The following is a 26,061-nucleotide window of genomic DNA, read 5'->3' on the forward strand; positions in this document are numbered from 1 at the left end:
CGTCGCTTCCAGGGAAATCACTGCTAAGAATCGAGTCTTAAGCAAAAAGACGCTTCTTATTCTGCGTGTCAGTTCTCCTTTTACCCCAACCACAGAAACAGAAGTGACGGCTTTCCTGCTCTCTCTCTCTCTCTCTCTCTCTCTCTCTCTCTCTCTCTCTCTCTCGGACTCTGCGCCTGGGCGAGTGCAAAACTGCATCTGGTTAGAATTTCACACGCTGTCTTGGTATAGTGTGTGTGTGTGTGTGTGTGGTAATGTTTAGTGGTTCTACCTCACATTTTTATACGGTCAAAGGAATAGGAATTAGCAGAATGTCCGCACTATGATTGATTAGATATAATCACGATCTGTACCTCCTACTGATAGATATAATCACGATCTGTACCTAATCCTGTAAAAAGACAGGCAGGTCGTATTATACGACTTGTGCGTGTGCACACACAACTGTAACTTCACCTGTTCATTCCACTTTCTACTAGAAATATGTTCCGAATATTTACCCGTACACCACACACCATGGGTAGTGACGAGAAAGGAGCTGCGAAAGCTCACATCCTGTCAGTCAGGACGCAATCTCACAACGCTCTGTCGCGTTTAGTTCTCGTTCATCAGTCATCTCGCGACATATATGTGTGTGTGTGTATATATTTCTCGAATCTCTCGTTGAACGCCTGTTTAACGACGGCTCTATCGTTTAAAGCCCTCTCTTCTCTTTCACGTTTAAAATGGTCTCGTGACCTGCACGTCCCGCCGATACTATAAACGATGTGCATGTGATCTTGATGACAAATTGACCATTCTGACTCTACAGATAAACTTTAACGAGACTCGCTGAACAATTCCCAAAGTGTCGCGTGATCTTATCTTAAAAAACAAAAGAAGAAAACGTGTTCTAAAAAATAAATAAATCAATCAATCAATCCCGTAAACAGGTCTCTTCTTAAAATTCTACAGCGTTTGCATGCTCACAGTCACTTTAAAATGGTATACACACAAGTACGTTTTCATTCGTTTTAAGAAGCGCTGTTTATTTGTTTGTTTGTTTGTTTATTTATTTATTTAAGATGCACTGAAAGTGTGTAACAGTTGCTTTTGTATTGTACGTGGACCGTCATGTCGCCGTGGGGAAAAACAACGCCATATACAGGTTGATTGATGATATAAAATGTTTACACGTAATAATTTTTTTTTTTTTTTACAATTTAGAAATCTTAAAAACAGTGCAAATCTGTATATTAGTAAAAAGATAAATGGGGGGAAAGTTGACATCACGTGTTAATATGCAGTTCATTCATTTATATTCAGTAAGTGCTTTATAGAGGTCAGGTGGAGGTGGAGCTGGAGATTATTCTGGGAACACCAGGCCTGAGGTGGGAATGCACCCCGGTTTGGATCATTTTAAAGTCACCGGCATATTTTTGCGAGGAACCCCGAGTTCAGGATCCGACCCCGGACCCCGTGAGGCGGCGACGGTGCCCTCCGTGCCACCTGTGAAAAGGTCCACGAAGCCGTCTAGCACAGACGACTTCCTTTACACGTTGGAAGACAAGGTTTACAGTGCAGTCCGATTAAAGTATTAAAGGAGCCGTATGTCATTTTAGTCACCTCTGATGCCCGAGCGAAAATGACGTCTGACCCAACACGCTGTGGAGAAACTACAGTACGTGTGCAGAGTAAGGTGCGTTTTGGGGGGGGGGGGTAGGAAGTAGCTCTGATCCAGCTGTGGGGTGGAGCTAATTTCTGGGCCAGAAAGAAATGTAAAAAAAAAAGAAGCCTGAAACGAAAGGAAAAAAATAGCATTTTGAATCGCAGTCTTTCTAAAATAGGCTATGTTTGACATCATTATAAGTGTTGAAGCACAGTTTAAAAAAAAAAAAAAACAAGACGGACCGCACCTTTAAAACTCTTTAACAGTCTGCAGCTGCTGGCTGAGGAGTTTGCAGCCGCTCTTGATGTGATCCAGGAGCTGGTGTCTGAGTTGCGCGACTTGGTCTCTGAGCGTTTCGGCGGCGCCGCGCAGCTCTCCGTTCTCCCCCGATAACCGGCTCACTCTCTCCTCCAGCCGCGCGAGCCGCTCCAGCTTCCGCTTCCGGCACTTAGAGGCGGCCACGCGGTTTCTCATGCGCTTCCTCTCGGCTTTGATCCTCTCCTGGTCCTCCATGTCGATGGGAGACAGCGGCGGCGTCTCGGGGACTTTCTGCGGCTCGTCCTTGTACGCGCCGAACTGCGCAGGGACGCACGGCGGCGGCGTGTCGGTGTACGCGTCCCACGTGTGGTTCAGATGCTCCGCAAACCCGGCGCAGGCGTGAGACGATCCCGGAGCTACAGGTCCGACATCGTCGGGGTTACCGGACATCCTCTGCTGGCACTGAAACTCAGCCAGGGCGGCGAAGGCATCGTGCTCGTCCGCGGCGGGTTTTGGAGCGGGGAAAGCGCGCGCCGGACCGGAAGCCGGAGTCGTCGGAGCTGAGCCGTTGCAGGACTGGATGATGAGTCGCTCCAACTCCGGGGAGGTGAGTTTGAGTAAATTGAGGTCGGGGGACGTGAGCGTGAGCGCGTCGTGAGCGTCGGCGAGGTTCAGGGTCATGTTGCGCGTCAGGGCTTCGTATCCGTTCCCTCCTCCAGCCTCGCCGTGATGGTGGTGGTGGTGGTGATGAGGATGATGATGATGATGGTGGTGCTGGTTTAACACACCATCTAGAGCTTCATTATAAAACAATCCATCCATTTTTCAAAAGAATAAACGAACAAATATGGAAGATTTCTGCAGAAAGACGCGCGCGTAAAACCGATCCCCAAACCCGCGCACCTTAAAAAAGTTCCAGCCGATCACTCTGGCATCCGTTCATTAAAAACAACAACAGCAGCAACTTTTCAGGGAAAGTTTTCCTCCGTCTCGAGCAAGATCCTGAAACATCCTCTCACACTTCCGACGTGGAGACAAACTTTCTTGGTGGGTTGTTTTTTTTGTTTTGTTTTTGTTTTTGTTTTTTCTTCTTTCTTCTTCTTCTTCTTTCTTTCCCGGAGGCACGGCTCAGCTCGCGCACTGAAAATAAAGATGATGTCATGTCCAACAACACTCACTGGCCCACATGAGCGCGTGGGGCGGGGCTTCAGCCCTCCAAAACCACCCCAGCTCTCCAAAAGCACCCCCGCCCACCGCAATGCTTCATGGGATTAGGTAATGCGCTTATTCATTGAGCGGTGCACCTTGGGATTACGTATTGCACTGGAGGATCTGATTACTCGAGTTTAAGATGCAGTGGAGGGAGAAGTGTTTGCATCAGACGTGGGATAGATAGATAGATAGATAGATAAATAAATAAATAGGAGAAGTGAGATGTTTGTGTAAAGTTGTAATTAATCAGTAGTGTAAAGGAGAAGAGTGGAACAAGTGAAATTCCAGCCCAAATGTACAGTAGATGGAAGGTTCAAGGGGATGGGGGGGGGGGGGAATAAAAAGAGCGTACACAACACATTTGTTCTTATCCTCGTTTCCAGATGAGCTTCGTTTGTATGCTTTGTTCGCTTCTGTAACCCGCCGTGTGGCACGAACGCTTCAGCAGTTGCCCCGGCTGCACATCAACAAACACGTGGAGGTATTTGGCACATCGAGTCGAAATCTCCGCTCGGAACGTTTTAGCCAGACTGACTCCTCTCTCTCCGGGGAGGGGGTTTCTGCTGATTGTGTGAGGGAGATGTGATCACCGCTCCAGGGTTCGATGTACTGTGGTGTATAGGGTTTTCTCCAGTTTCCTCCCACCTCCAAAACCCTCGCCGTAGGTGCGCTGGCGAATCTAAACGACCCCTTGTTGTGTGAAAGATGCCACATCCAGACTGTACTCCTACCCCAGGATCAGTCTTCCCAGGATACACTCCTGCAACCTTGAGGATGAACGAGCGATAAACGGCGAGCGGAATCACGTGCATTAAAAAGAAACAAAAACGAAACAAAAAAAACGACGTAAAGCCGCATTTCATCACGTTACGCCCTGAACCCGAACGTGTAAACTCGAGTGGGCACGCCACGACATACGGATAACGTGCGAGCACGTGCGAAAGAAATATTCGCACCATGTAGTTTCACACGAAAACGTCTCGGCTTTGTATAGATCACGTGTGAGAATAAAGAAATAAATCATTAGAACGTGCAAAACTATATAAAGAAAGAAAGAAAGAAATCGCACGTGAAATTCGCGAATTCATCGTGTAAAAGAAAATTGCGCGTGAACAGAAAGGACTTAAAAAGAAATGAATTAAATGAATCATGTGCGAAAACAAGCGAATCACTTGCAGAGGGGGAAAAAAAATCACCCGTGAATAGATGAATCACGTGAAAAATCGTACGTGGAAGTAAATGAAGCGTGTGTAAAAACCACATGAAAGTACATTACCCAGGTGAGAAAATATGCATCACGCATGGAAAATAAATGAATCACACGTGAAAAGGAACAAGTCACATGAAAATAACACGTAACAGTAAGCGAACCACGTGAAAATCACGTGAAATTCAAGAAAAGAAATAAACGAATCACGTAAAAGTCACACATGATGATAAAAGCATCAGAGAAAAAGCACACAAATATAAATGAAACGTGTAAAAAAAAAAATCCACGCAAAACGTGTGAAAGATTTGAAGTGTTCGGAAATCACACGTGTAAAGTTGACGTGAATCGTGTGATTTTTGTGTAAAAGCTGCCGGAGTAGGCCACTTTTGAATCCCGCTGTAATGAACTCTTCATTTTTACATTTCCTTTGTCATGAAGAGACGGAGATACTCACACTCCCGCACTACAGTCTACAGCGACTCCGTCCTGTCTGACTGCACGTCTCTGATGAATCACTCCAGTGAATCACCGAGACGACTCGGCTTTTCATAAACGCCTACGACTTCATGTGCTGGCAGGTTTTTATGAGATTCTGTACTTTAACAGCTCGGGATAAAAATCTGGCTGTTTGTTAGTTGATTTGAAATATTCGAATGTAATCAGATTGTCCTAACGGCCTCGTGAATCGGTTTAAAATTGACTCCCCGGATCATTTTTTTTTTTAAAGTATTAATTATATTTATAAACTAGAGATGTACAGGGTATCATACACTAACAGCAATGCTTCATAGTAAACTAAATCCATACATGTTTATTAAATGGAAGTGTTAAAAGAAATAACAATGAATAATATATAGAAAGTAAAGTCATTATCACACGTGGTATAGATAAACAATTCATGTAGTATAGTTTTAAACAATGGGCTCATTTTTTTATTTGACAGTTATGACCATTTTAGCCTGGAATCTTTCAAAATGATTGATTGATAGATAGATAGATAGATAGAGAGACCGATAGAGAGACCGATAGATAGATAGATAGATAGACATAGATAGATAGATAGATAGATAGATAGATAGAGAGACCGATAGATAGACCGATAGATAGATAGATAGATAGATAGATATTAATTCATTTACTTTTCAACACACATTTATTATTTTATTATAATTATTTCTTCTTCTTCTTCAATATTAATGTTTTTTCAAACAACAATAATACTAACAATACAGACTAATTTATTTATTTCTTTATTCCTTTATTGGTTTGTTTCTTTGTTTGCTTCACATCTGTTTTATTAATTTAAATCATTTTGAATCCTCTCCCCCTGGCGTGGCGGTGGCTGAGTGACGTCATCTCCCTGTGTTTTTCTGCTCCGCGGTTTGCTCCCTCTCTCTCGCCGTAGCTCGAAGTCTGTCCTGATCCTGCTAGCGTTTGGGGTTTTTGTGCTTTAAAACCAGCGCGTCTTATTTCCCGGTAAAATAATCGACTTAACGAATCCCTCTGGTATAAACGCTGTTTTTAAAGCATGTTTATAAAAAAATATGTAGACATTTGAACAACTTTACTGTGCTTTATTATTCTGTGTTTATCTCTTCAGTGAGCACTGGCGTGAAGCTGGCTTGATGTTCCATATTCGCAAATTAAGGGACCGTCTCTAAAGTTACAGACGACATTGATATACACGTTTCTATCTCCAATAGCATCTCAAGACCATGACTTACAGTCATAAAAACAACTGGAAAGTGTTCCTGTAGATGTCAGCTGTAACACTGGCCTTTCAGATCAGAAGGTCAAGAGCTGCCAATGCCAAGCTACCACTGCTGGGCCCTTGAGTGAGGCCCCTTAACCCTCAACTGCTCAGCTGTATAAATGAGATAAATGGAAGACGCTCTAGGTAAGGGCGTCTGCCAAAAATGCCATCAAATTATTTTTAACCCTACAATACATGAAGCAAAAAACCTACACGAATGTATGAAGGGGGTCAAAACGACCCGTATTGGAAGAAATCATTTTCTTCACACACAAAAAAAGTCCTATTAATGAAATAATTAAAAGTACTGACAATACACAATAATCACAGATAAAACTGTATAGGGATCTGTGTGTAGAGAGAGAAACTAAGTGATTACTGAGCAATTTGATAAGATTACTGTTGTTGTTGTTGTTGTTATTATTATTCTTATTATTATTACCTTTTTTCATCCGTTCTATGTCAGAGAAGCAGTTCAACAGGGCTCACAAGGTTCACTGGAAATGCTGCCTATGTAAATAATGTTGAATTCCTTTGGCTCCCATACACAATCTGTCTGAACATGTACATAAATAAATGAAACTGTAGACAGTTTTTTCGTTCGTGCATCCCTGGCACCTAGATGAACACTTTACAGTTGTTTTCGTGACTGTAAGTCATTCCCTTCAAATGCTTTTGAGCTTTAAATGATGGGACGTTTTGTGTACGAGTCCATTCAGCGGTGAAATGTCCATTTTTACATAGGATTCGGCAGTTTATTTGATTAAATATCGAAAATCTAAAAGACGTGCGTTATACACCTTCGTAAATACTATACAGTTGGTTTTATGACTGTAAGGCAGATGCTGTTGGAGTTAGAAACGTGTATACCGATGTCGTATGTAACTTTAGAGACGGTCCCTTAATTTGAAGTCCAGAGTCCAGCCAACTTTACGCCGTTCAGCAAGTAAAAACAATGCTTCCGTTATTTTAACTCTAATCAGAGAGATTTTGGGGGAATTTTTATTTTTTGTTTACCCTTGTTTCAGGTGTATTACTTATTTATTTTATTTTTAAATGGAGAAAAAAAAGTTATTCTTCCTAAAGGTTCATGTTGAACTGAATGACGTTGGTCACGTGACCAGCTGGGCCACCTACTGAAAACATGCTTTCATATCAAATTAAAACAAACTGGTTTTATTCATAACTTTATATTTCAGTAAAAAAAAAAACAAACAAACAAAAAAAGGATTCATGTCTACTCGTTTAAAGCTTTACAAACTGCTGACACTGGAGACTCCTTCGAGATGTCTTCGTTAGCGAGGCGTTTTTGTACGTGTATATTTAGTCGTAGGTTATGGCGAGTCCCCGAGTCAGAGTCATGTCATTGAAGTGTTATTCTGGAGCGTGAGAGACACGTTAAGAGCGTTAGGGTCAGGTGTTGGACAGGGCTGCTGGTTCAGATTGTGACGTTAACCCTCTGTGTGCTGTGTGTCTGTTTGATATCACACGTGTGTGTGTGTGTGTGTGTGTGTGTGTGTGTTTATACGCAGACGGTTCGATGACGAGCACTTCGTCCGGAGACGATTGGTGTTACGTGGGCGTGGACGCGGGCAGCGGCAGCGTTCGAGCCGCGCTGGTTTCCCGCGACGGCCGTGTTACAGCCACGGCCGAGGAGCCCGTGCACATCTGGCAGCCTCAGGCAGATCATTACGAACAATCTTCCGACGACATCTGGAGGAAATGCTGCAGCACTGTGAAGGTACAAAAGACATGGTGCATGGGTGTATCCTCTGTAGCTCCGCCCACAAGTGTTTTATTCCCAATATATACCTCAGTGTCTGATTACATATGTGTGTGTAATCTTTCTCGCTCTCTCGCTCTCTTTCTCTCTCTCGCTCTCTCTCGCTCTCTTGCTCTCTCTCGCTCTCTCTCGCTCTCTTGCTCTCACTCCCTCGCTCTCTCTTGTGCTCTCTCTCTCTCTCTCTCTCTATCTCATCGTAGAAAGTGACCGAAGGCATCGCGAAGGAGCGAGTGCGAGGGATCGGGTTCGATGCCACGTGCTCGTTGGTGGTTCTGGACCAGAACTTTCAGCCTGTAGCTGTTAATAAAGATGGTGAGTAGCTCAGAAGGGGTGTGTGTGGGTGTGTGTGCGCGCGCGCAGCCGAGTTCTTCATCCTGAAATGTCCGCGTCCGTCAAGAACGCCATCTGGAAGGCATCGTCTGAAAATTGCGAAACGTTTATTGCTATTGAAAACACTAACAGCTGGAGGCGTGGCCCAACAAGAGTTCTGCTAGGATCTCTGACATTCAGACAGTCAGCTCCAGAATTATTGGCACCCTCGGGGAAAAACGCGTAGAAGAACTCTCAGCCTAAACCTGTGAGAGAAACGTAACCTTAAATCGAAGTGAAATTTTCCGTACCGTTAACCGCGCACTTTAGTTGCTAAGCGACCGCACAGACAAAGCCGAGTGTATTCTACCAGACAAATGACTTACTGGTTTAAACCCAGGCACTTTTAAACAGAACCGGTCATCCGTGGTGCCGTCACAGGTGCGTGCATACCGACGGATTCGGATGCAGCCAATCACAGTTTAGCAGTATGTTTTTAAACCGCTCAATTATCGGCGCTCTTTTTGCCTCGGCTCTTGCGATATTGTGCAATAATAAAAAAAAAAAAATCACCATTAATGATTTTATTCATCTACAACTCTAAAACAAATCAAAGAAAGCGAGCGTTTCCTCCATGTCGGGTTTAAGGAGAGTAGTACAGGGTGTAATCATAATATTACCAGCTGTGCAGTCAGGAATTGTGGGGCAGCTCATGCAGTGCGTAAAAAGGATGGCAGGGCTGGTAATATTGTGCCACGGCGTATCGTGGCGACGTAAGATCACGTAGGAACAACAGAATCGTCATATCCCACAAGCCTACTCCTGCACGAGCTGGAGAATACCGAGCAACCATCCTTCCCAAGGGTGCCAATAGTTTTGTAGCTGACTATGCTTAATTTATTTAAATTACAGCATGTTGAGGGTCGAGAATTTTCTTCCATCACTGCAATGCTCCATATTCTAGACATTAAAGCCCCAAATGAAGATCCTTTTATGGAATAAATAATAATAATAAGTTCATGTCAAATTTGCATATGTAAATGATTGTGATATGCCGTCAATTAGGAGAATGCCGCATTAAAGGTTCTAAATCGTGCAGCATGTTCCCACCCATGTCACTTCCGCCGTCTTCCATGTTCCTGTCAGGTGTCAAGGAGAGGAACGTGGTCATGTGGATGGACCACAGAGCGACGGGACAAGCGTCTCGCATCACAGCCACTTCTCACCGAGTCCTGAGCGCCGTCGGCGGCGTGATGTCTCCCGAGATGCAGCCGCCCAAGTTACTGTGGCTGAAAGAGGTGACGCAGCTCGCTTCACGTTTCTCTCCATAAACACCGTCGTAACTGACGCCCGCGTGACATCAGAGCGACACGCAACCGCTAAATTCTCTCGGATCCCGTCTCAGCACTGTGTCCGTGTTTCCGTTAGAACCTGAGGGAGCGCTGCTGGAAGGAAGCCGCACACTTCTTCGACCTGCCAGACTTTTTATCCTGGAAGGCAACAGGTTCGCTGGTGAGGTGAGGGTTTTCTTCACACACGCACACACACAGTCCTCTCCGAAAGTATCGGAACAACAAGTCCAATTCTCTTGTTTTCGCTGTACGTCAAAGATTGAGATCGAAAGGTGGATATGAGACGATAGATCAGACTTCCAGCGTTCATTTCCTGGTATTTACGTCTAGACGTGACGTCACCAGACTGTCTTCATTGGTGTTGCTTTTCAAGGCTTTTACTGCAAATTCTTTCAGTTGTTGTTTGTTTCAGGAGGCTCCTCCCTTCAGATTCCTCTTCAGGAAGTGAAATGCTGCTCAGTCAGATTAAGGTCTGGAGACGGAGTCTAAAACCTTCCACGTTCTCCCCGTCCCGATCAAGTCCTTTATTGAGACGGCAGTGTGGTTTGGATCGTCGTCCTGCTGCGTGATGAAGTTCCTCCTGATCATGTGCGTTTGCACGTTTCTGTGTAAACCGGCAGACGGGACGTTCCTGTAAACGTCTGAATCCGTTCGGCCGCTCTCGTCACGAGTTCCCAAACTCATTCTCATTAGGGAGAATGTCCCAGAAGCAGCCGTGCAGCCCCAAGCCACGACGCTACCGCCACCACGTTTCACAGACGAGCTCGTATTGCTTGCATCACGAGCAGATCCTTTCTTTCTCCACACTTTGGCACTTTTCCATCACTTTGGTGGAGCTTCGTCTCGGTTCCAGAACTTTTCAGGCTCTTCTCCGTGTTTCTTTGGGAATTCCAGTCCATTTATAAATATGAGGAAATGAAAGCTGAAATTCTGATCGATGGTCTCGTATTCGTCTCTTGAGCTCACACCAGAAAACGGTCGAGTTGGCCTTGCTGCTCCAGTCGTTTGGGAGAGGACTGAATTTAACTGAACCTGTCGAGATACGGGTGTGTGTGTGTGTACGGGTGTGTGTTTCGGTCTTTCAGTACTCGGTATTGTTATTGGCGTCTCTCGGGCTTCGTTATGTGACACAGATTTGTTTTTGTTCTTTAGCTCGGATCGGATATGTTTGACTTTGCCGGTCCGTGTTCGTCTTTGATATCTGTAATGTGAATGCACCAGTCGTCTCGGTCAGTCCTTCCGCTGGACATGTTGTTGTTGTTGTTTTGTTATTGTAAGTGTGTTGGGGGAAAAAAAAGCCACATAACTTCCTGTCTTATCCATTCTCTTTATGATCCAAATCAATCTAGCTACTTTACATACGAAAGGTCTGATTTAGAACAGATCGGATTTTTGCCCACACGGTCCTGAAAAAGAAATCCGATTTCTTTTGGATGAAGAGAAGAGCGCTTGAGGCTGGGTATGTTTGTCACATGACTTTGTGCTTTCATGCAGAAGCATAGTTCACACACTCCGTCCACACACACACAGACAGTTTGCAAGTTACATACCGCTGCTTTAAAGTCTTTGACAGGTTACTGCTTTAATAGTGTATTCGGGTGTGTTCTGAGTAAACGAGTAAAACCGTGGACCGACTCTTGTGTATCTCTGTCTTCACACCTCTCTGCGGTGTCCTAGATCACTGTGCACGGTGGTGTGTAAGTGGACGTATTCGCCGCTGGACGGCTGGGACGACAGTTTCTGGGCCGCCGTCGGTCTGCAGGACTTGATCGAGAACAATCATTCAAAAATGGGTAAGACGTGTTTAAAAAACAAAAACCCAAACCACGGTGCTGTATAACCCGTATCGGCGATCCTCAACCGCACCCACGGGTGATGCGGATCATTAACTCCTGACTGGAAAGAGATCCTCTACACCCTCACCTCTCTGATCTACATCCATCACTGACAATAAATAATGATGCACTAAAAACAGATGATCAAAAGATTACATCAGACTGATTCATCAAGACCCGACAAAACCAAACACTGCTTAGCAATCTGGACTAGAAACGACCTGGAGATTTCCACAGAGAGGCAGGACATGGACAGGATCTTCTCTCTCTCTCTTTTCTCTTTTCTCTCGCTCTTTTTTCTCTTTTCTCTCTCTCTTTTTTTCTCTTTTCTCTCTCTCTTTTTTCTCTCTTCCTCTCTTCTGTCTCTCGCTCTCTCTCTTTTTTTCTCCCTCTTTTCTCTCTCTCTTCTCTCTCTTTTTTCTCTTCTCTCTCTTTTCTCTCTCTTTTTTCTCTCTCTCTCTTTTTCTCTCTTTTCTCTCACTTCTCTCTCTTCTGTCTCTCTTCTCACTCTCTCTTTTCTTTCTCTTTTCTCTTTTTTCTCTTTTCTCTCTCTTTTTTCTCTTTTCTTTTTTTCTCTCTCTTTTTTCTCTTTTCTCTCTCTCTCTTTTTTCTCTTTTCTCTCTCTCTCTTTTCTCTCTTCTGTCTCTTGCTCTCTTTTTTCTCCCTCTTTTCTCTCTCTTTTTTCTCTTCTCTCTCTTTTCTCTCTCTCGCGCTCTCTCTCTTTTTTCTCCCTCTTTTCTCTCTTTTTTTCTCTTCTCTCTCTCTTTTTTCTCTCTCTTTTCTCTTACTTCTCTCTCTTCTGTCTCTCTTCTCTCTCTCTTTTTTCTCTCTTTTTTCTCTCTCTTTTCTTTCTCTTTTCTCTCTTTTTTCTCTTTTCTCTCTTTTTTCTCTTTTCTCTCTCTTTTTTCTCTCTCTCTTTCTCTTTTCTCTCTCTTTTTTCTCTCTCTCTCTCTTTCCCTTTTCTCTCTCTTTTTTCTCTTTTGTCTCTCTTTTTTCTCTCTCTCTCTTTTTTCTCTTTTCTCTCTCTCTCTTTTCTCTCTTCCTCTCTTCTGTCTCTCGCGCTCTCTTTTTTCTCCCTCTTTTCTCTCTCTTTTTTCTCTTCTCTCTCTTTTCTCTCTCTCGCTCTCTCTCTTTTTTCTCCCTCTTTTCTCTCTCTTTTCTCTCTTTTTCTCTTCTCTCTCTTTTTTCTCTCTCTTTTTCTCTCTTTTCTCTCACTTCTCTCTCCTCTCTCTCTTTTTCTCTTTTCTACTTTCTCTCTCTCTTTTTCTCTTTTCTCTCTTTTTTTCCTCTTTTCTCTATCTCTCTTCTCTCTCTCTCTCTTTTGTCTCTCTCTCTCTCTCTTTTCTCTCACTCTTTCTCTCTGTCGAAGTTAAGACAAAAAGTGCAGCTCGTCATGTTACCGAGAAACCACGAAGAAAACAGCATGAACCGTCCCGTCCCGTCCCGTGCCGTCCCGTCCCGTCCCGAAGACATCAGAAAACTTCAGGGCTGACACTGGAGACTCCTTCCATGTCCTCACTAAAAACCTTGTTATGCTATTAACTGCTTCCTTAAATATATTTTCTGCTTCTTAATTAAGGACACAACAGAGAGACAGAACTCATAACGTCATCTGTATTTATAAATAAAATAAAATAATAATCCTGATACGTTCGTTTAAACTGCGTATTTGTTTGTTTTTTATTGGTTTATGGGAGATCGTAAACCTGTGATTGACGCATGTGTCTGTTTCAGTACTCTACCGTACCGACCTAACAGAACGGCTTGGAAAAACATTTACATTAGCACTGTTTGACTCCGCCCCCTCTTATGCTTACATGAGCTCACGGATGCCCCTGATTGGCCACACGTGTTCAAATACAGTCGGGCCATTTCGGAGGCAGAAGTGTGTAACTCTTTGAGCCTGTGTCCCTGTCACGTGCAGGAGAGCGGACGTGTTGTCCCGGCAGCCCGCTCGGAGGAGGACTGACTCCGGAGGCAGCTGCAGAGTTGGGTCTGGAGCCGGGAACAGCTGTGGGAGCGTCTCTGATCGATGCCCACGCAGGAGGACTGGGTCGGTTATACCGTGTATATATATATATATATATATAAACATATATATGATATTTCTGCTGATTAACCACTAGAGGGCTGGGAATTAAAGCTCAGTGAGGCATCGTGGGAAACGTGGAAAGAAATGCAGTCGTATTTTGAAGATGGTTCTTTCGGTTTGTCCTCGTTTTCTAGGCATCATCGGGGCGGATGTAAGCGGCCATCAGCTGCCGTGTGAAAATCAGCCAATCACGTCGCGCGTTGCTCTGATCTGTGGAACATCGTCCTGTCACATGGCTGTGAGTTTATAGCTAATAGTAATGTGTGTGTGTGTGTGTGTGTGTGTGTGTGTGTGTGTGTGTGTGTGTGTGTGTCGGAACTAAATAATAATAGATATAGTGTCAAATGTCCTCACAAGATGCTTTGTTTTAAATGTAGCTTTAAAAAAAAAAAAACACTAAACGAGGCAGAATATTGTGCTGAGGTTAGGGTGTGTGTGTGTGTGTGTGTGTGTGTGTGTGTGTGTGTGTACGTGTGTGTGTTGCAGGTGAGCCAGAAGCCTCTGTTTGTTCCAGGTGTGTGGGGTCCGTACCTGTCCGCCATGGTACCGGAGCTGTGGCTTAACGAAGGCGGTCAGAGCGCTACAGGGAAACTGGTCAGTCCGAACGCGTCCGCGTAAAGACGTCGTAACGCACCTCTCTGTGAACGTGCGATCGGACCGAGTAATCGGATATCGGCTGACGAAACGTCCGCCGCCATCCTGCAAAATATAGAAGCGTGATCGGAATCTCCCCATGTGAACAGTTTTTCCCAGGTCAAGGTGGTATTAATCACAGAGTATACTATGTGGCCAAAAGTTTTAGTCCCCTGTTTGCCGTTGTAAAGCGCTTCACTCTTCCGGGAAGGCTTTCCACGAGATTTCGGAGCGCGGCTGCGGAGATTTGGGGTCATTCAGCCACAAGAGCGTTCGTGGGGTCAGGAAATGACGTCACACGCGGGGGTCTGGGGTGTGTTCAGGTCAGGGCTCTGTACGGGACACTCGAGATCTTAGTTCCAGCGAAGGACTGTACTGTACAGCGTACAGACGCATTCTGTACAATCGTTTGGGGGAAGAACGACACGCGGGTGCGATGGTCAGGCGTCCGCATACTTTTGGTCATATAGTGTATAAACAGGGATTATAGATGTGTTTTTTTTCTTGTTCCCCCTCCAGATTGATCACGTGGTGACGGGACACGCCGCTTTCTCTCAGTTAAAAGAGCGAGCGGAGAACAGGTACGTTTTTGTTCCTTGGTTGAGTTGCTAAACATGTTTTAATAAACGAGTCTCAGACTTATCGGCCTCGGTACTCCTTGTGCATTGGTCTCGCTAAATACGGTCGTGGCCTCGACTGAGAGTTCGTATAAATTCCTTCGTTTAGGAAACAGGCTAACGGTGTCTACGTGAATATATGTAGCTAACTAGCGGAAGTAAAGGCCTCAAAAGCGACGTGACGCTTCATGATCTTGCTCTCGGCTAGTCGCGGTCTTGGACCGGACACTCGCGCTCTTGACTCCAGCCCTACCGCAGACTGTTTACATTTAAACGTACACAGTGATCCATGCACGAAGGATCCTGATAAAACCCTCATTTCTTAAAAAAGCGTAATATATCACAATATACAGTATATTATAATTATTTATATTTATATATATATATATATATATATATATATATATATATAATCATATGGCCCAGGCCTACATCCAGGATCTCATTTTAAAGTGTATATAGTTTAATGTCTCTTTGTTTTTTGTTTTTTTTCCTTCTTTTCAGTGGAGTGAATATTTACTCTTTCCTGAACGGCCACCTGGAGGAAATGGCCAAAGACCTGAAGAACCCGGACGAACTGACCACCGGCGTGCACGTGTGGCCCGATTTCCACGGCAACCGGTCTCCTCTCGCTGACCAGAGCCTGAAGGGCATGGTGAGCACCGATTTACAAACTTTACAAGCGTTAACGTGTCGTTTAATCGAAAGCGGAGACGGGGACTGCAATGCAGTGAGTGAGACCGGTTTATAAATATTTATTTATTTATTTATTTAATCTAAATCCAATCATTTTTCTATGAGGAATAATTTAATAATAAAATCTGGAGATTTTCATTATTATTATGTGTGTGTATGGTTGTGATTTGATTAATATGTTGTTGTTTGTTTGTTTTTTTTTACTGTTCGTGCATTTGTGTTATTTTCTTCATTCAGTTGGTGTATAGTGCGTGTGTGAATGATTTTCTTCCGGCTCTGTGCAGGTTATCGGACTGTCTCTGTCTCGGACGCTGGACGACTTGGCTCTGCTTTACCTCGCTACTCTACAGGCTACTGCTGTGAGTTTAAGTGAGATTTGATCCTAACCCTGTAAACACGAGTACAGCCCACACAGCCCGGGGTTATTCGGTGCGCGGGTTCTGATTGTTGCTCGTCACAGCTCGGCACCAGGCACATCCTGGACGCGATGAGGGACGCGGGACACGACATCACGACCTTGTTCCTGTGTGGAGGGCTCAGTAAGAACGCTCTGTTCGTGCGCGTGCACGCCAACGTCACGGGTAAGCGCTCCCTCGCGCCGGGTTAGTAAATAAACCGACCGTTGGAGTACACGGTGCGTTTTGATTGGTCAGAAAGTTACAGAACTGTTTTTTCTAATTCTCCTTCATCTCTCTCTCTCTCTATCTCTGTGTATAATGTATAATGTGCAGGTTTGCCAGTCGTCCTGGCCGCAGAGAGAGAGGCCGTATTGGTCGGTGCTGCAGTTCTGGGGGCCTGCGCCTCACGGGACTACACCTCCATTCAGGTACACTTACAATAAGAACTTCATCATCATCATCACCACCATAGCTTCTAATATACCCTCACTGTCTATCTGTACACCTGCACATTCATTCGTTCTTCCAATCAGCCAATCATACGGTACTATAGCAGCTCAAACACCAACTGGGCGTTGTTCCCGGTCTTCAGCTATTCAGTCTGAGTGACTCATGCCTGACAGGCGTGGAACCCCGGTGTGGTCGTCCGCTGCTGTAGCCCAGCCACCTCGTGTTGTGACGTGACGTGTCGTGAGATGCTTTTCTGCTGGGTTTATTTATTTAAATATACATGCGTATGCACTAACTAGGATGTGTTTTTTCCTTTTCAGTGTCGGCAAACAAGGTGCTCTGGTTGGCACTTATTTCCGTAGAACACACTCCCAGTGTGAATGCAGCTTTAAGGGGGAGGGAGGGAGTGGGGGGAGTTACTTAACACACTAAACAGTAAAGAGCACTTATTTCATGTAGTGTGTATCGCAGGAGGAGTGGCCTCGGTACTCCGTCGACGACTCTGACGTGTACGTATACGCTTGAGTGTATGCTGAGCGCACGTTAACGAGGACGTGCGAGTCGGAACGTTCGCGCCGTGCGTAAGAAACCACTGACCTACATCGCACGAACCTTCATTAGGTCAACATCCTAAATCTGAGAAAAGATCAACAAAAGGGCAAATTTGTGCTGAAGTTTTTCTCCTGATGATGGGGGGAAGAAGGCGCACTCTAAATGGTGTCGAACGCGCGTTACGTGACACCTGCTCGGCTAAATCTGACGTGTCGCCGTGCTTGTTTTTTTTTTCAGGAAGCCATGGAGAAAATGGCCAGAATAGGAAAAGTGGTCCGACCGAACCTCGAGCTCGAGAGGTGAGAGATCTGGGTTTACAGTTCAAACATTTCTAGACTAACGGAGTAAAGTACGGAATAAAACACTGTGTCACGCAGTTATGGGAAAATCATCAACGGCGGGGTGGTGCGATGAAGCGGAGACACTCTTACCACCTCGGAGTCGATCACTTTCCTATAACGGTACGTCTCGGCGGGTTCTATTCCTCTTATACCGCAGCACCTTTTAACGTTGTGGATCGTCTACGAAACGGATTCGTTCCCGTCATCACTCGCATTGATAAATTACTGTCCGGGCTGCCGCTTAATCCATGCACGATTTCTGACCAATCAGAGTCGAGAATCTAACAGCACTGTGTAGTATAAATTTACATATTGTGGGGGGGAGGGGATTTTCATTTATTTCTAACTACACAAGGTTTGCATCTCGCAAATAAACCCACCAAATACGCACATGTAAAAAATAATAAAATTGACGTATATAGTAAATTCAACGTTTTATTCATGTTCTCACGTATACTTTCCGGAGTTTTTTTAAATTATTGTTATTATTATTTTTTTATCGCATATCATACTGTCCTTTTGATACGAAAGCGCTATCTACCGTCGTCTTGTTGGTGAATAACAGTCGACTTAAAGAAGGACGTGCGTTCGGTACAAGCCTGCGTTGCGAGTGTTTCCCAAAGAGCCCTTGTTGTCGGAGATTTAACGAACGCGTTGTAAGTAGTTACTTGTTGGCTCCGCCCACAACGAGTCTGGAGAAAAGTCAGACGAGTCGATTTACGGTGTGGAGATGAATCAAACAGATAGATCAGCGAATTAATGGGTCGGGTTACTCGTTAGTTTCTGAACACGTGTACGTACTGCGCTAGTTACGGAGGGTTTCGGGAAACACCCGTCAAGTAAAGAACGTCGTAACGAAGTACTTAGTCTAGAATTTACGAACAAGTTTGCGTACAACGTCAGTTACGAGCGATTTTTGGGTGACGGTTATGAATTTAAGAAGGTTCTGGCGAACGTGATAACGAGGTACTCGGTGAATAAGGAATGGGTCAGGTCGCTCGTTAGTTTCCGAACATGTTCGAGTACTATGTTAGTTACGGAGGGTTTCGGGAAACGCGTTGATTAAAGAACGTTCTAACAAAAGGGATAATGAAGTACTTATTGTCCCGAATGATTCGGGGAAATCCACCCCTGGTTAGTTTTGTTCTGATTGACAGGAGAGAGAGTGTACGCCCCTCCTACCCAGAGAGCACAGCCAACCGCCGCCCGGGACCCCGGGTATCTTTACCACCACTCAGGTTTCATCAGTCCGGAACATGAAAAATGGCTGACCCCGGATGCACTCTGTGTTTATTCTGAAGTGATTTTGAATGCTTTGGTTTTGTTGCGGTTTAGTCGGACGCTCAGCCTTCATTCAGCCGATAGAATACGCCTGTGGTTTTCACACCTCTCAGTAAAACCCTCTGATCTACCTGAGACCATCTATGAATGCTCATCCATTCACTAACCTGCCTTACATCCCAGCGCTGATGTCATCTGCATTCTGATTGGCTGGTGATTCATTCTCTACAGCTGCAGCTCTGACGGTAGTCCAGGTTTGTTTCAAAGCGTTACGGTTTCTATAGTAACGGCTCGCACAGGGGTTTCTGTTATGGACGACGTTACACCCTTTCAGAAAGAGAAAAGGGGCCGGTGAAGGAGCGGCGGTTTTATAGCCGAGAACAGGAAGTCACTCGGAACCGTGCAGGTTCCACGACGTTAAACGTAACTGTAAACGGATAAAAAGTTTGACGTGTCGTTCGTTAATCGGTTTTAAAACAAAAAAAAAAACGGAAACTGCGGTTTGAGAGGAATAAAACATCTCGGTGTTTATTACGTACGCACTTCCTGTTATTCTGCTTCGTCACTACTGTTCCGTCGATTACTTTCCTGTAACGGCAGGAAAGTTTTTCTCCTTCGTATAATTTCAGAAAACTGCCTGATGAATGTGTGTGCGTGTGTGTGTGTGTGTGTGTGTGCGTGTGTGTGTGTGTGTGTGTGTGTGTGTGTGTGTGTGTGTGTCAGCTTTTACAGGAAGAAGTACGCCGTGTTCCTGCGGCTGTTCGCCCATCAGAGAGAGTACGCGGCGCTGATGAGCGACGGCCACACTGACGCTGACGTGTTCACGCCTCTCAGGAAGTGAAAGTCTGGCCTGGTGAACACACTGCTGCAGTTTCCTCTGTGGGCATCGGATCCGAAGCTGCGCTGCTTCTACTGCTGCTCGTTTCGTCTCTCGAACACGAGCGTGTCAGCAGCATGAATTTAGAGCTCTTTATTTATTTATATATATATATATAAATAAATAAACCATGGTCCGATTGAGATGTTTGATAGTCAGATGTAGATGTTGAGTTAAATCATTCCTGCTAGCTCAGCTCTCAGCGTGGTTAATGCTGACAGAAGCAGAGGTGTGTGTGTGTGTGTGTGTGTGTGTGTGTGTGTGAACTGACAGGCTGAAAGCCACAAAGCCATCCAGTTAAAAGAGTGTGTAAATCGTTTAAGGCCTACACGAATCCTCCACCAGCTGAGCGAGCGATCTGCTCCGAGCACAGCGATGGAAACGTTGAGTGATGACACACCACCGTTCGCGTCCTTCACCCCCTTCCCTACAGAGCGTCGATCCGCGCTCACATCCTCTCACGAGCTGGTATGCATGACATGACACGACCTGAAGGATTCTCATCCGTCCGCGTTCATACGCCAGACGTGCACTACGTAAGATTCCGGTACAGTAATCGAAAGATCGGCGGACGTCCGGACGTGTACGAGGACGCTTCCGTTCCGATCGATGTCGAAAGACGCTCACAGGAGGAGTCGGTAATAATCTAAACGAGGACGCAATTTGGAAATACGAGCTGATCGACGCCGGAGGTTTAGGTTTAGAGGACGCCGGTTTGGACTTGTTACAGGAAGTAACACCTTTACTGGTACGTGTGATTATTTCCTGTGTCGGTGGTTTCCTTCTAAAGAACCCACCCACGTCACAGGGTGAAAGTGCAGCACGACCCCGACGATCTCATGAGCATGGAAAAACCTCGTTCATCCGTTTTCTGTACGTTTACAATCGCTACGAATCATCACTAATCATCTAAAAGGGAATAACAGGAAATGACTTCTTCCCGTCTCGGACTTCTTTATTTTCCGGACATCACCGTGCACGTGGAGGAGGTTAGGAACAAAAGTTTGCGTCCTCATACGAGTTTTAAATAGAAAACAATTACATTTTTTGCATTTTAGAAATAAAAATAAATAATAGGCCAGTCTGCAAGGCCAAAGTTTCCGAGGACACTGTGTAAAGCTTTTTTCGATTTAGTCGTAGCCGGTTCCCGCTCCACAGGTCGGCTCTCCTTTATCATACTACAGCTAATACCCGGAGAGACACGGGGAGCGCGACACACTCGGAGGAAAGCGCTGTACGCCTTCTTCAACAGACGCGACCTCACAGACGCCCATGATTGGATTGGATTGGCTGGCTTCGCTGTGATCGACAGGGGCGAGAGAGTACGCTCCTCCCACCCTGACCGCTCTGCGTTCGAGTCACGAGCACGATGGCGGCGTACCTTCTCTTCTCCGACTACAAAAAAACAAAACCGAGGTTTTTTTTAACTCTACTTCTAGAAAATGAAAAAAAAAAAAAAAGTTTTTAAGAAATTTATGAAACCGCTGTAAACTTCATCGCTGCAAACTGTATCGTAATTGTACAACGCTGTCGTATTTTGTGCAGGAAATGATTTCATTGTAAAAATTTTGCATTTTTTTTTTAAATTTAAAGTCCTACAATAAGTTTTAACTGCATGAACCAAATATATAATAACAGAAATCGGCTTTTGAGACGAGGGAACGTTGCATTTCAACAGATTTAACATCAACGTCGCATCCGTCGATTCCAACTCGGAGCTCGAAGAAAGTTTTCCCACTCGTAATTCCGACTTCGTGGTGGCGTTCACCGTCGGACTCCCGGTCACGGATATCTGTGGCATCGACCTGACCATGTTTTAAAATTTTGTAATGAAAAAACCTGCGTAGGTGAAGTGAGAAACGTGACCGGGTCAATCCGGGTCGTTCTAATCGGGAACATGGAGCACAACAACATATTCGTCTTGCAGTTGATTTAGAGTCCGGTTATAATCCCGGAGTGGACGATGAAGTCCTTAAATGCAAATGTTTAAGGATTTGAATGAACACTTTTTCTTTTTTTTATTTTTGTATTTAATTGCTAATTGTGAGTAAATTATAATAATAAAAAAAAGATTTTAAAAATGATTTCACTGGCACTTTATCACTCTATAGATATATATTCTAAATTCCATGATAATTAAAAGTGGGCGTGTCCGTAAACACGATCTTGACAAAGATCCGACACGTAAAAGGTTTTAAACCGGGTGTGAAGTTGTAGTACGTTACACAAAATGCTCTATATACATTTCTTGTCCTAAAGGTATGCGCGCCACTGTATAACGTCACGTCTCGAGCCAGTCGGGTTTCTGTTCCGCGTCGTCTTTATGTAGTTCAGGGTGCGGTGCGGTAAGTTTCTCTCTGGTGATTGGTCAGTACGCTGCGTCATCAAGTGAAATATTTTATGTTAGCTCGAGTTCAATCCGAGTCGTGAATGCAGCTTCGTGATCGCTCGGGTCTGTCCGGTTTGCTTATTTCGTCCGTTTCCGTTTGGTCTCGTCCAGTTCTTTGGTCCTTTGAGACCAAAGGGTTTGGGTTTTGTCTGAGGTTCTGTCCGGTTCCGTAGTTCATGGTTGTGGTGTGTAGCGCAGATACTTCTTCCCGGATGGAAGCTCCTTAGTGTACACTCCAGCAGGGAACAGGGTCTTGGCTTCTTCCTCTGGGATGCTAGGTGGAACCATGACCCGATCCCCCGGCTGTCGGGAAGACGCGTGAGAAAATATTTAGGAAAAAATATCCACAACTTAGAAAATCAACCACAACAGGTTCTTACTCGCACCTTCCAGTCTACAGGCGTCGCCACCCGCTGGTACGCTGTTAACTGCAAGGAATCGATCACTCGTAGAATCTCGTTAAAGTTTCGCCCCGTGGTGGCCGGGTAGAGGAGTGAGAGCCTTAACTTCTTATCGGGACCAATCACAAACACCTTAAACAACGAGAGAGAGAGAGAGAGAGGGAAAGAGATTAGCAGCATGCCTGTAGTTAGCATTATAGCATTGTAGCGTTATATATAGATATAGTCTAGTTGTACTCACGCATCGAGCAGTAAGCGGCATACCGGACTGGTCTTTCTCGTTCGGGTCCAGCATGCCCAGCTCCACAGCCAGCTCACGCTTACCATCTGCTATGATGGGAAACGGGAACCTGGAGACGGTCTCGTCATTATTGTAGGCCAGGATGTCCTAAAAAAAAAAAAAAAAAAAAACCCGAGCGGCGAGCTTGTCTCAACAGTGTACACCAAAAACATAACAAGTCACCCAACGTCTCCTGATTTGGGGAAAATGACGTCCATTTCTACTTTTAGTGATCAAACAAGTGATGAGCATGTAGGGTTTGGTAGTTTCTTCACTGCTACACAGGAGCTGAGGAGGTGTATGAGTACATGCCTACCTGGCTCCAACCATGGTGTTCCTCGACACTATCGATGGACAGACCGATCATCTTCACGCCGCGTTTAGCAAACTGCGGACTCAGCGCGACGGCTCGCCCCAGCTCGGTGGTGCAGACGGGAGTGTAGTCCCGCGGGTGCGAGAACAGGATGCCCCAGCTATTGAAGGAAAGATTAGCGAGAGCTTAACACGGACAGTGCGGCACTCGCTTTTGTTCTCTGTTCAAACTCCAATGCTGTCGGAAAGCGCAGGGCGGAAGGGGATTTCCAGAAACTGGACGTACGGACGGGAAAACTAGAACTGCTGAGCTGAAATTCCTGGAGGGATTTAGGGCAATAAATTCAAATATTTACCTAGTGTGTATGTAAATTCGTCTCGCGGCACACCGGCCTGAAGAGAAGCTCTTACCATACGTGCAAATACTCAAACGTGTATTAGAATATTATGATGTATATAAATGATATGATGTATTGGTTATTTGAGAGTTTATTCATCGACGCTGCTGGAACGTTGCCAGAGAAAGACGGTTAATCAAGTTTACTATCTGAACGGGCCAATAAAGATACGTATCAGAACAAGCCAGCAGTTATTCAGCCAGCACTGAAGGAGCGAAGATGTCGAGGCCGTCATGATCTCGGTGATATTTTAACCCCCCCAAAAAAACCCACTCGGGTTTTATTTCTCGTTCGTTCACTATTCGGTTTTTCAAAGACTGAAGGTGTTTGTACTATAATTAGCAGGATTTCTCCATATGTCTGTTCACATTTTTTAACCTGTGCTTAAAAATGCCATGAAACACCACGAATCTGTTTAAAATACGGGAATTTCTATACACTAGAAGAAAGATACGCCATCGTGGCCGGAGAACCGTGCAAATAATATCTGCATCTGCATTAATGCACAGGTACCAAAGGTACTAAAGTGTACTTTCTGATCGTTGTGTTGCCATGTTTTCTACCTTTAGTGTGTATGGTTTATCTAGCAGGGTGAATGTACGGTATATATTGTAGCTGTGCCTGGCTTTTAGAGTGAAGCTTTAAAGGTACATAAGTGGTCCTTAAGGTCTAATTCATCCATCCATCCATCCGTCTTCTATACCACTTATCCTGTCTTCAGGGTCACGGGGAACATGGAGCCTATCCCAGGGAGCATCGGGGTACACCCTGGACAGGGTGAAAATCCATCGCAGGGCACAATCATGTACACACTCACACACCCATTCATACACTACGGACACTTTGGACACGCCAATCAGCCTACCATGCATGTCTTTGGACTGGAGGAGGAAACCGGAGTACCCGGAGGAAACCCCCGCGGCACGGGGAGAACACGCAAACTCCGCACACACAGGGCCATGGTGGGACTTGAATCCCCGACCCTGGAGGTGTGAGGCGAACGTGCTAACCGCTAAGCCACCATGTGCCCTAAGGTCTAATTATGTACCTGAAATTATTTTTTTCACACCACACCAGGGACAAGGAAAAGTACTTTTTGGTAGCGCACTTTTTCTAAGAGTTTATAAGTGTATATGTTAAAAAAAAAACAAAAAAAACACCTTGGTAGATTTCTTGGAAAAAGGGCAAAATCTGTGGGTTTGTTTTCTAGATTTGGACTAGATTACTTCTGCATGTGTCATCACAGTGTAACCGTAAAAACTCAGACGGATGTGATGATAACATCGTGCTCCAGTGGTAAACAGGCCTGTTTTCATCACTATCAGTACGCTAGATCACTGACCCATGCCACAGATCAACAGATGCATGCTCAACTGCTATAAAAATGACGCGGCCCCTAATTTCATTTCGATTCGACCCGGCTTTGCTTCGAGAACAAAAAGCTTTTACAGCGCAGTCTGGATTTCCTCCCCGAGACCACGACCTACATTAGTACAAAATCGAAAAGCCACTTCAAAGAGAAGTTCACAGAGCAGTTACATTATCTACACCTATCATTCACTGCATCGTAATCAAAAATAGGAACGTGTGCCATTCTTCTGAGGCGTACAAGAACCGCTCCGAGTTTGTTTCTAACCACAGCGGACTGGTCCGTTCTCAGAAATAAAGGGTACTGAACTGAAGTGTACGTCACCTTTGTTGCTTGAGTGGTACAGTCAGGTGTGTGCTGGTGCCAGTGCACTAACACTACTGTAAAGTTTACGCTCAGTTTTACATCTGTCTAGATCCAAATTTCCAGGTGGAAGATCCATATTGAAGGTCCAAAAAGATTTAAGGTACCACCCCAGCAACAAGTACACTTCAGTACCCCCCCTTTTTTTTTGTTTTTTTTTTGAGAAAGAGTGTAAATTACACTTCAATAATAATAATAATAATAATAATAATAATAATAAAGTCTTGGTAAGATTATAACACGCATATGATGTGCTTCATGTCTGCATGTTAATGTTTATTTTAAACTACATTAAACTTCAAAGCCTGTCTCATGAGACTCATGAGTCGCGCGCTTCGACCGAGTCCACGCGCCGCGGTGTGTAATTGTGTGCGCGGTGTATAAACGCGCTACTCACGAGTCTCCCAGGTAGTCGTGGAGTCTGATTTTGCCGATGGTGGTCTCGGCTTCGAAGTTAGGGAACACATCTCCGAGTAGAGGAGCCGGCATGATGCTGCTGCTGCTGCTGCTGCTGAGGACGAGGAGGAGGACGAGGAGGAAGAAGAGGAGGAGGACGAGGAGGAGGAGGAGATGCAGCGCGCGCGCCTCCTTGTGCCGCGTCACGGGCGTGACGTAATAGGATTTCACGTGTGCGCCAGGTGAAGAACGCGGTAAGTAACAATTATGAATGCCAGTTCATACAATATACAGTGTATATTATACGCTATATGGGCAAAACGTTTGCGCCTTCCCAGAAGAGTGGAGCTTATTTATAACATTAAAGGGGGAATTACATATTGAATGGGATGTTGAACAAACAAATGGGTTTTCAATGGGTCGGGTGTCCACATACTTTTGGGCATATAGTGTAGTTCTACAGTGTGTCATGTCAAGAATATACACCATCTAATTCCCACTGATGGACATGGAAGAAGGGGGCGCGCGCGCTTCACCTTGTCACGTGACTCCCTGAGCACACAGCTGGTCTTCACGCGCACGCGCACTAGATTATAAATAGCCCAGGTGAGGTTTAAAAAAATTACAAAAGTTCATATATATATATATATAATATATAAAGAGTTTAATATTTATGGAATATATATAAATTTTATCTGGGGAAAAAAATGTAGAGTTTATATGTTTTCCGTATTAAAATATTTACAGAGTTTCATATTTGTGGAAAATATCATTTTCTGTAAACAAACAAACAAAAAAAAGGTCTTTTTTTGTTTTGTTGTTTTCTTTTTACTCACACAGGGTAAGAATGCATCCT

The 26,061-nt window shown here is 44.7% G+C and overlaps 3 protein-coding genes across 9 annotated transcripts; 1 reads left to right on the forward strand and 2 right to left on the reverse strand.

Annotated features, from left to right (window-relative positions):
* Positions 1-1,024: 1,024 nt before the first annotated feature.
* Positions 1,025-3,138, reverse strand: LOC128610446 (transcription factor Jun-like). Its single transcript, XM_053629774.1, has 2 exons — positions 1,896-3,138; positions 1,025-1,774 (listed from the first exon to the last, which is right to left on the reverse strand). Exon 1 carries the CDS (start codon positions 2,726-2,728, stop codon positions 1,898-1,900), a length of 831 nt encoding a protein of 276 aa, XP_053485749.1. The 5' UTR covers positions 2,729-3,138; the 3' UTR covers positions 1,025-1,774; positions 1,896-1,897.
* fggy (FGGY carbohydrate kinase domain containing) lies at positions 2,422-21,381 on the forward strand. 7 transcript variants are annotated; one of them, XR_008386354.1, is made up of 17 exons: positions 5,716-5,804; positions 5,929-6,225; positions 7,614-7,822; positions 8,065-8,176; positions 9,320-9,471; positions 9,602-9,690; positions 11,203-11,318; positions 13,285-13,413; positions 13,587-13,690; positions 13,939-14,046; positions 14,605-14,666; positions 15,207-15,357; positions 15,683-15,757; positions 15,859-15,979; positions 16,130-16,224; positions 16,330-17,097; positions 19,144-19,229. XR_008386354.1 is itself a non-coding variant. In XM_053629763.1 (17 exons), the coding sequence occupies exons 2-17, from the start codon at positions 6,210-6,212 to the stop codon at positions 19,259-19,261; spliced, it is 1,719 nt and encodes a 572-aa protein (XP_053485738.1). In that variant the 5' UTR covers positions 5,717-5,804; positions 5,929-6,209; the 3' UTR covers positions 19,262-21,381. The 7 variants fall into 7 exon arrangements, 6 of the variants coding, with proteins under 6 accessions (XP_053485743.1, XP_053485740.1, XP_053485738.1 ...); XM_053629763.1 differs by having other exon boundaries at positions 5,717-5,804; positions 17,036-17,097; positions 19,144-21,381; XM_053629764.1 differs by having other exon boundaries at positions 5,723-5,834; positions 17,036-17,097; positions 19,144-21,381.
* Positions 21,257-25,768, reverse strand: LOC128610447 (peroxiredoxin-6). The gene is made up of 5 exons (XM_053629775.1): positions 25,207-25,768; positions 22,684-22,840; positions 22,329-22,475; positions 22,073-22,219; positions 21,257-21,989 (listed from the first exon to the last, which is right to left on the reverse strand). The coding sequence occupies exons 1-5, from the start codon at positions 25,296-25,298 to the stop codon at positions 21,861-21,863; spliced, it is 672 nt and encodes a 223-aa protein (XP_053485750.1). The 5' UTR covers positions 25,299-25,768; the 3' UTR covers positions 21,257-21,860.
* Between the last annotated feature and the right edge of the window lie 293 nt (positions 25,769-26,061).

The sequence above is a fragment of the Ictalurus furcatus genome, chromosome 7 (assembly GCF_023375685.1).
Source record: "Ictalurus furcatus strain D&B chromosome 7, Billie_1.0, whole genome shotgun sequence".
Taxonomy (NCBI): Eukaryota; Metazoa; Chordata; class Actinopteri; order Siluriformes; family Ictaluridae; genus Ictalurus; species Ictalurus furcatus.

Excerpts from the sequence above, each read along its gene's own strand:
- LOC128610446 (XM_053629774.1), bottom strand. The coding sequence starts at position 2,728 with ATGGATGGATTGTTTTATAATGAAGCTCTAGATGGTGTGTTAAACCAG.
- LOC128610447 (XM_053629775.1), bottom strand. The coding sequence starts at position 25,298 with ATGCCGGCTCCTCTACTCGGAGATGTGTTCCCTAACTTCGAAGCCGAG. Across the intron at positions 22,476-22,683 it reads AACACCATGGTTGGAGCCAG|GACATCCTGGCCTACAATAA; the intron begins GTAGGCATGTAC and ends TTTTTTTTTTAG. Across the intron at positions 22,220-22,328 it reads TGCCGCTTACTGCTCGATGC|GTGTTTGTGATTGGTCCCGA; the intron begins GTGAGTACAACT and ends TCGTTGTTTAAG.
- fggy (XM_053629763.1), top strand. Across the intron at positions 15,980-16,129 it reads CGTGCACGCCAACGTCACGG|GTTTGCCAGTCGTCCTGGCC; the intron begins GTAAGCGCTCCC and ends TATAATGTGCAG. Across the intron at positions 16,225-17,035 it reads GGGACTACACCTCCATTCAG|GAAGCCATGGAGAAAATGGC; the intron begins GTACACTTACAA and ends TTTTTTTTTCAG.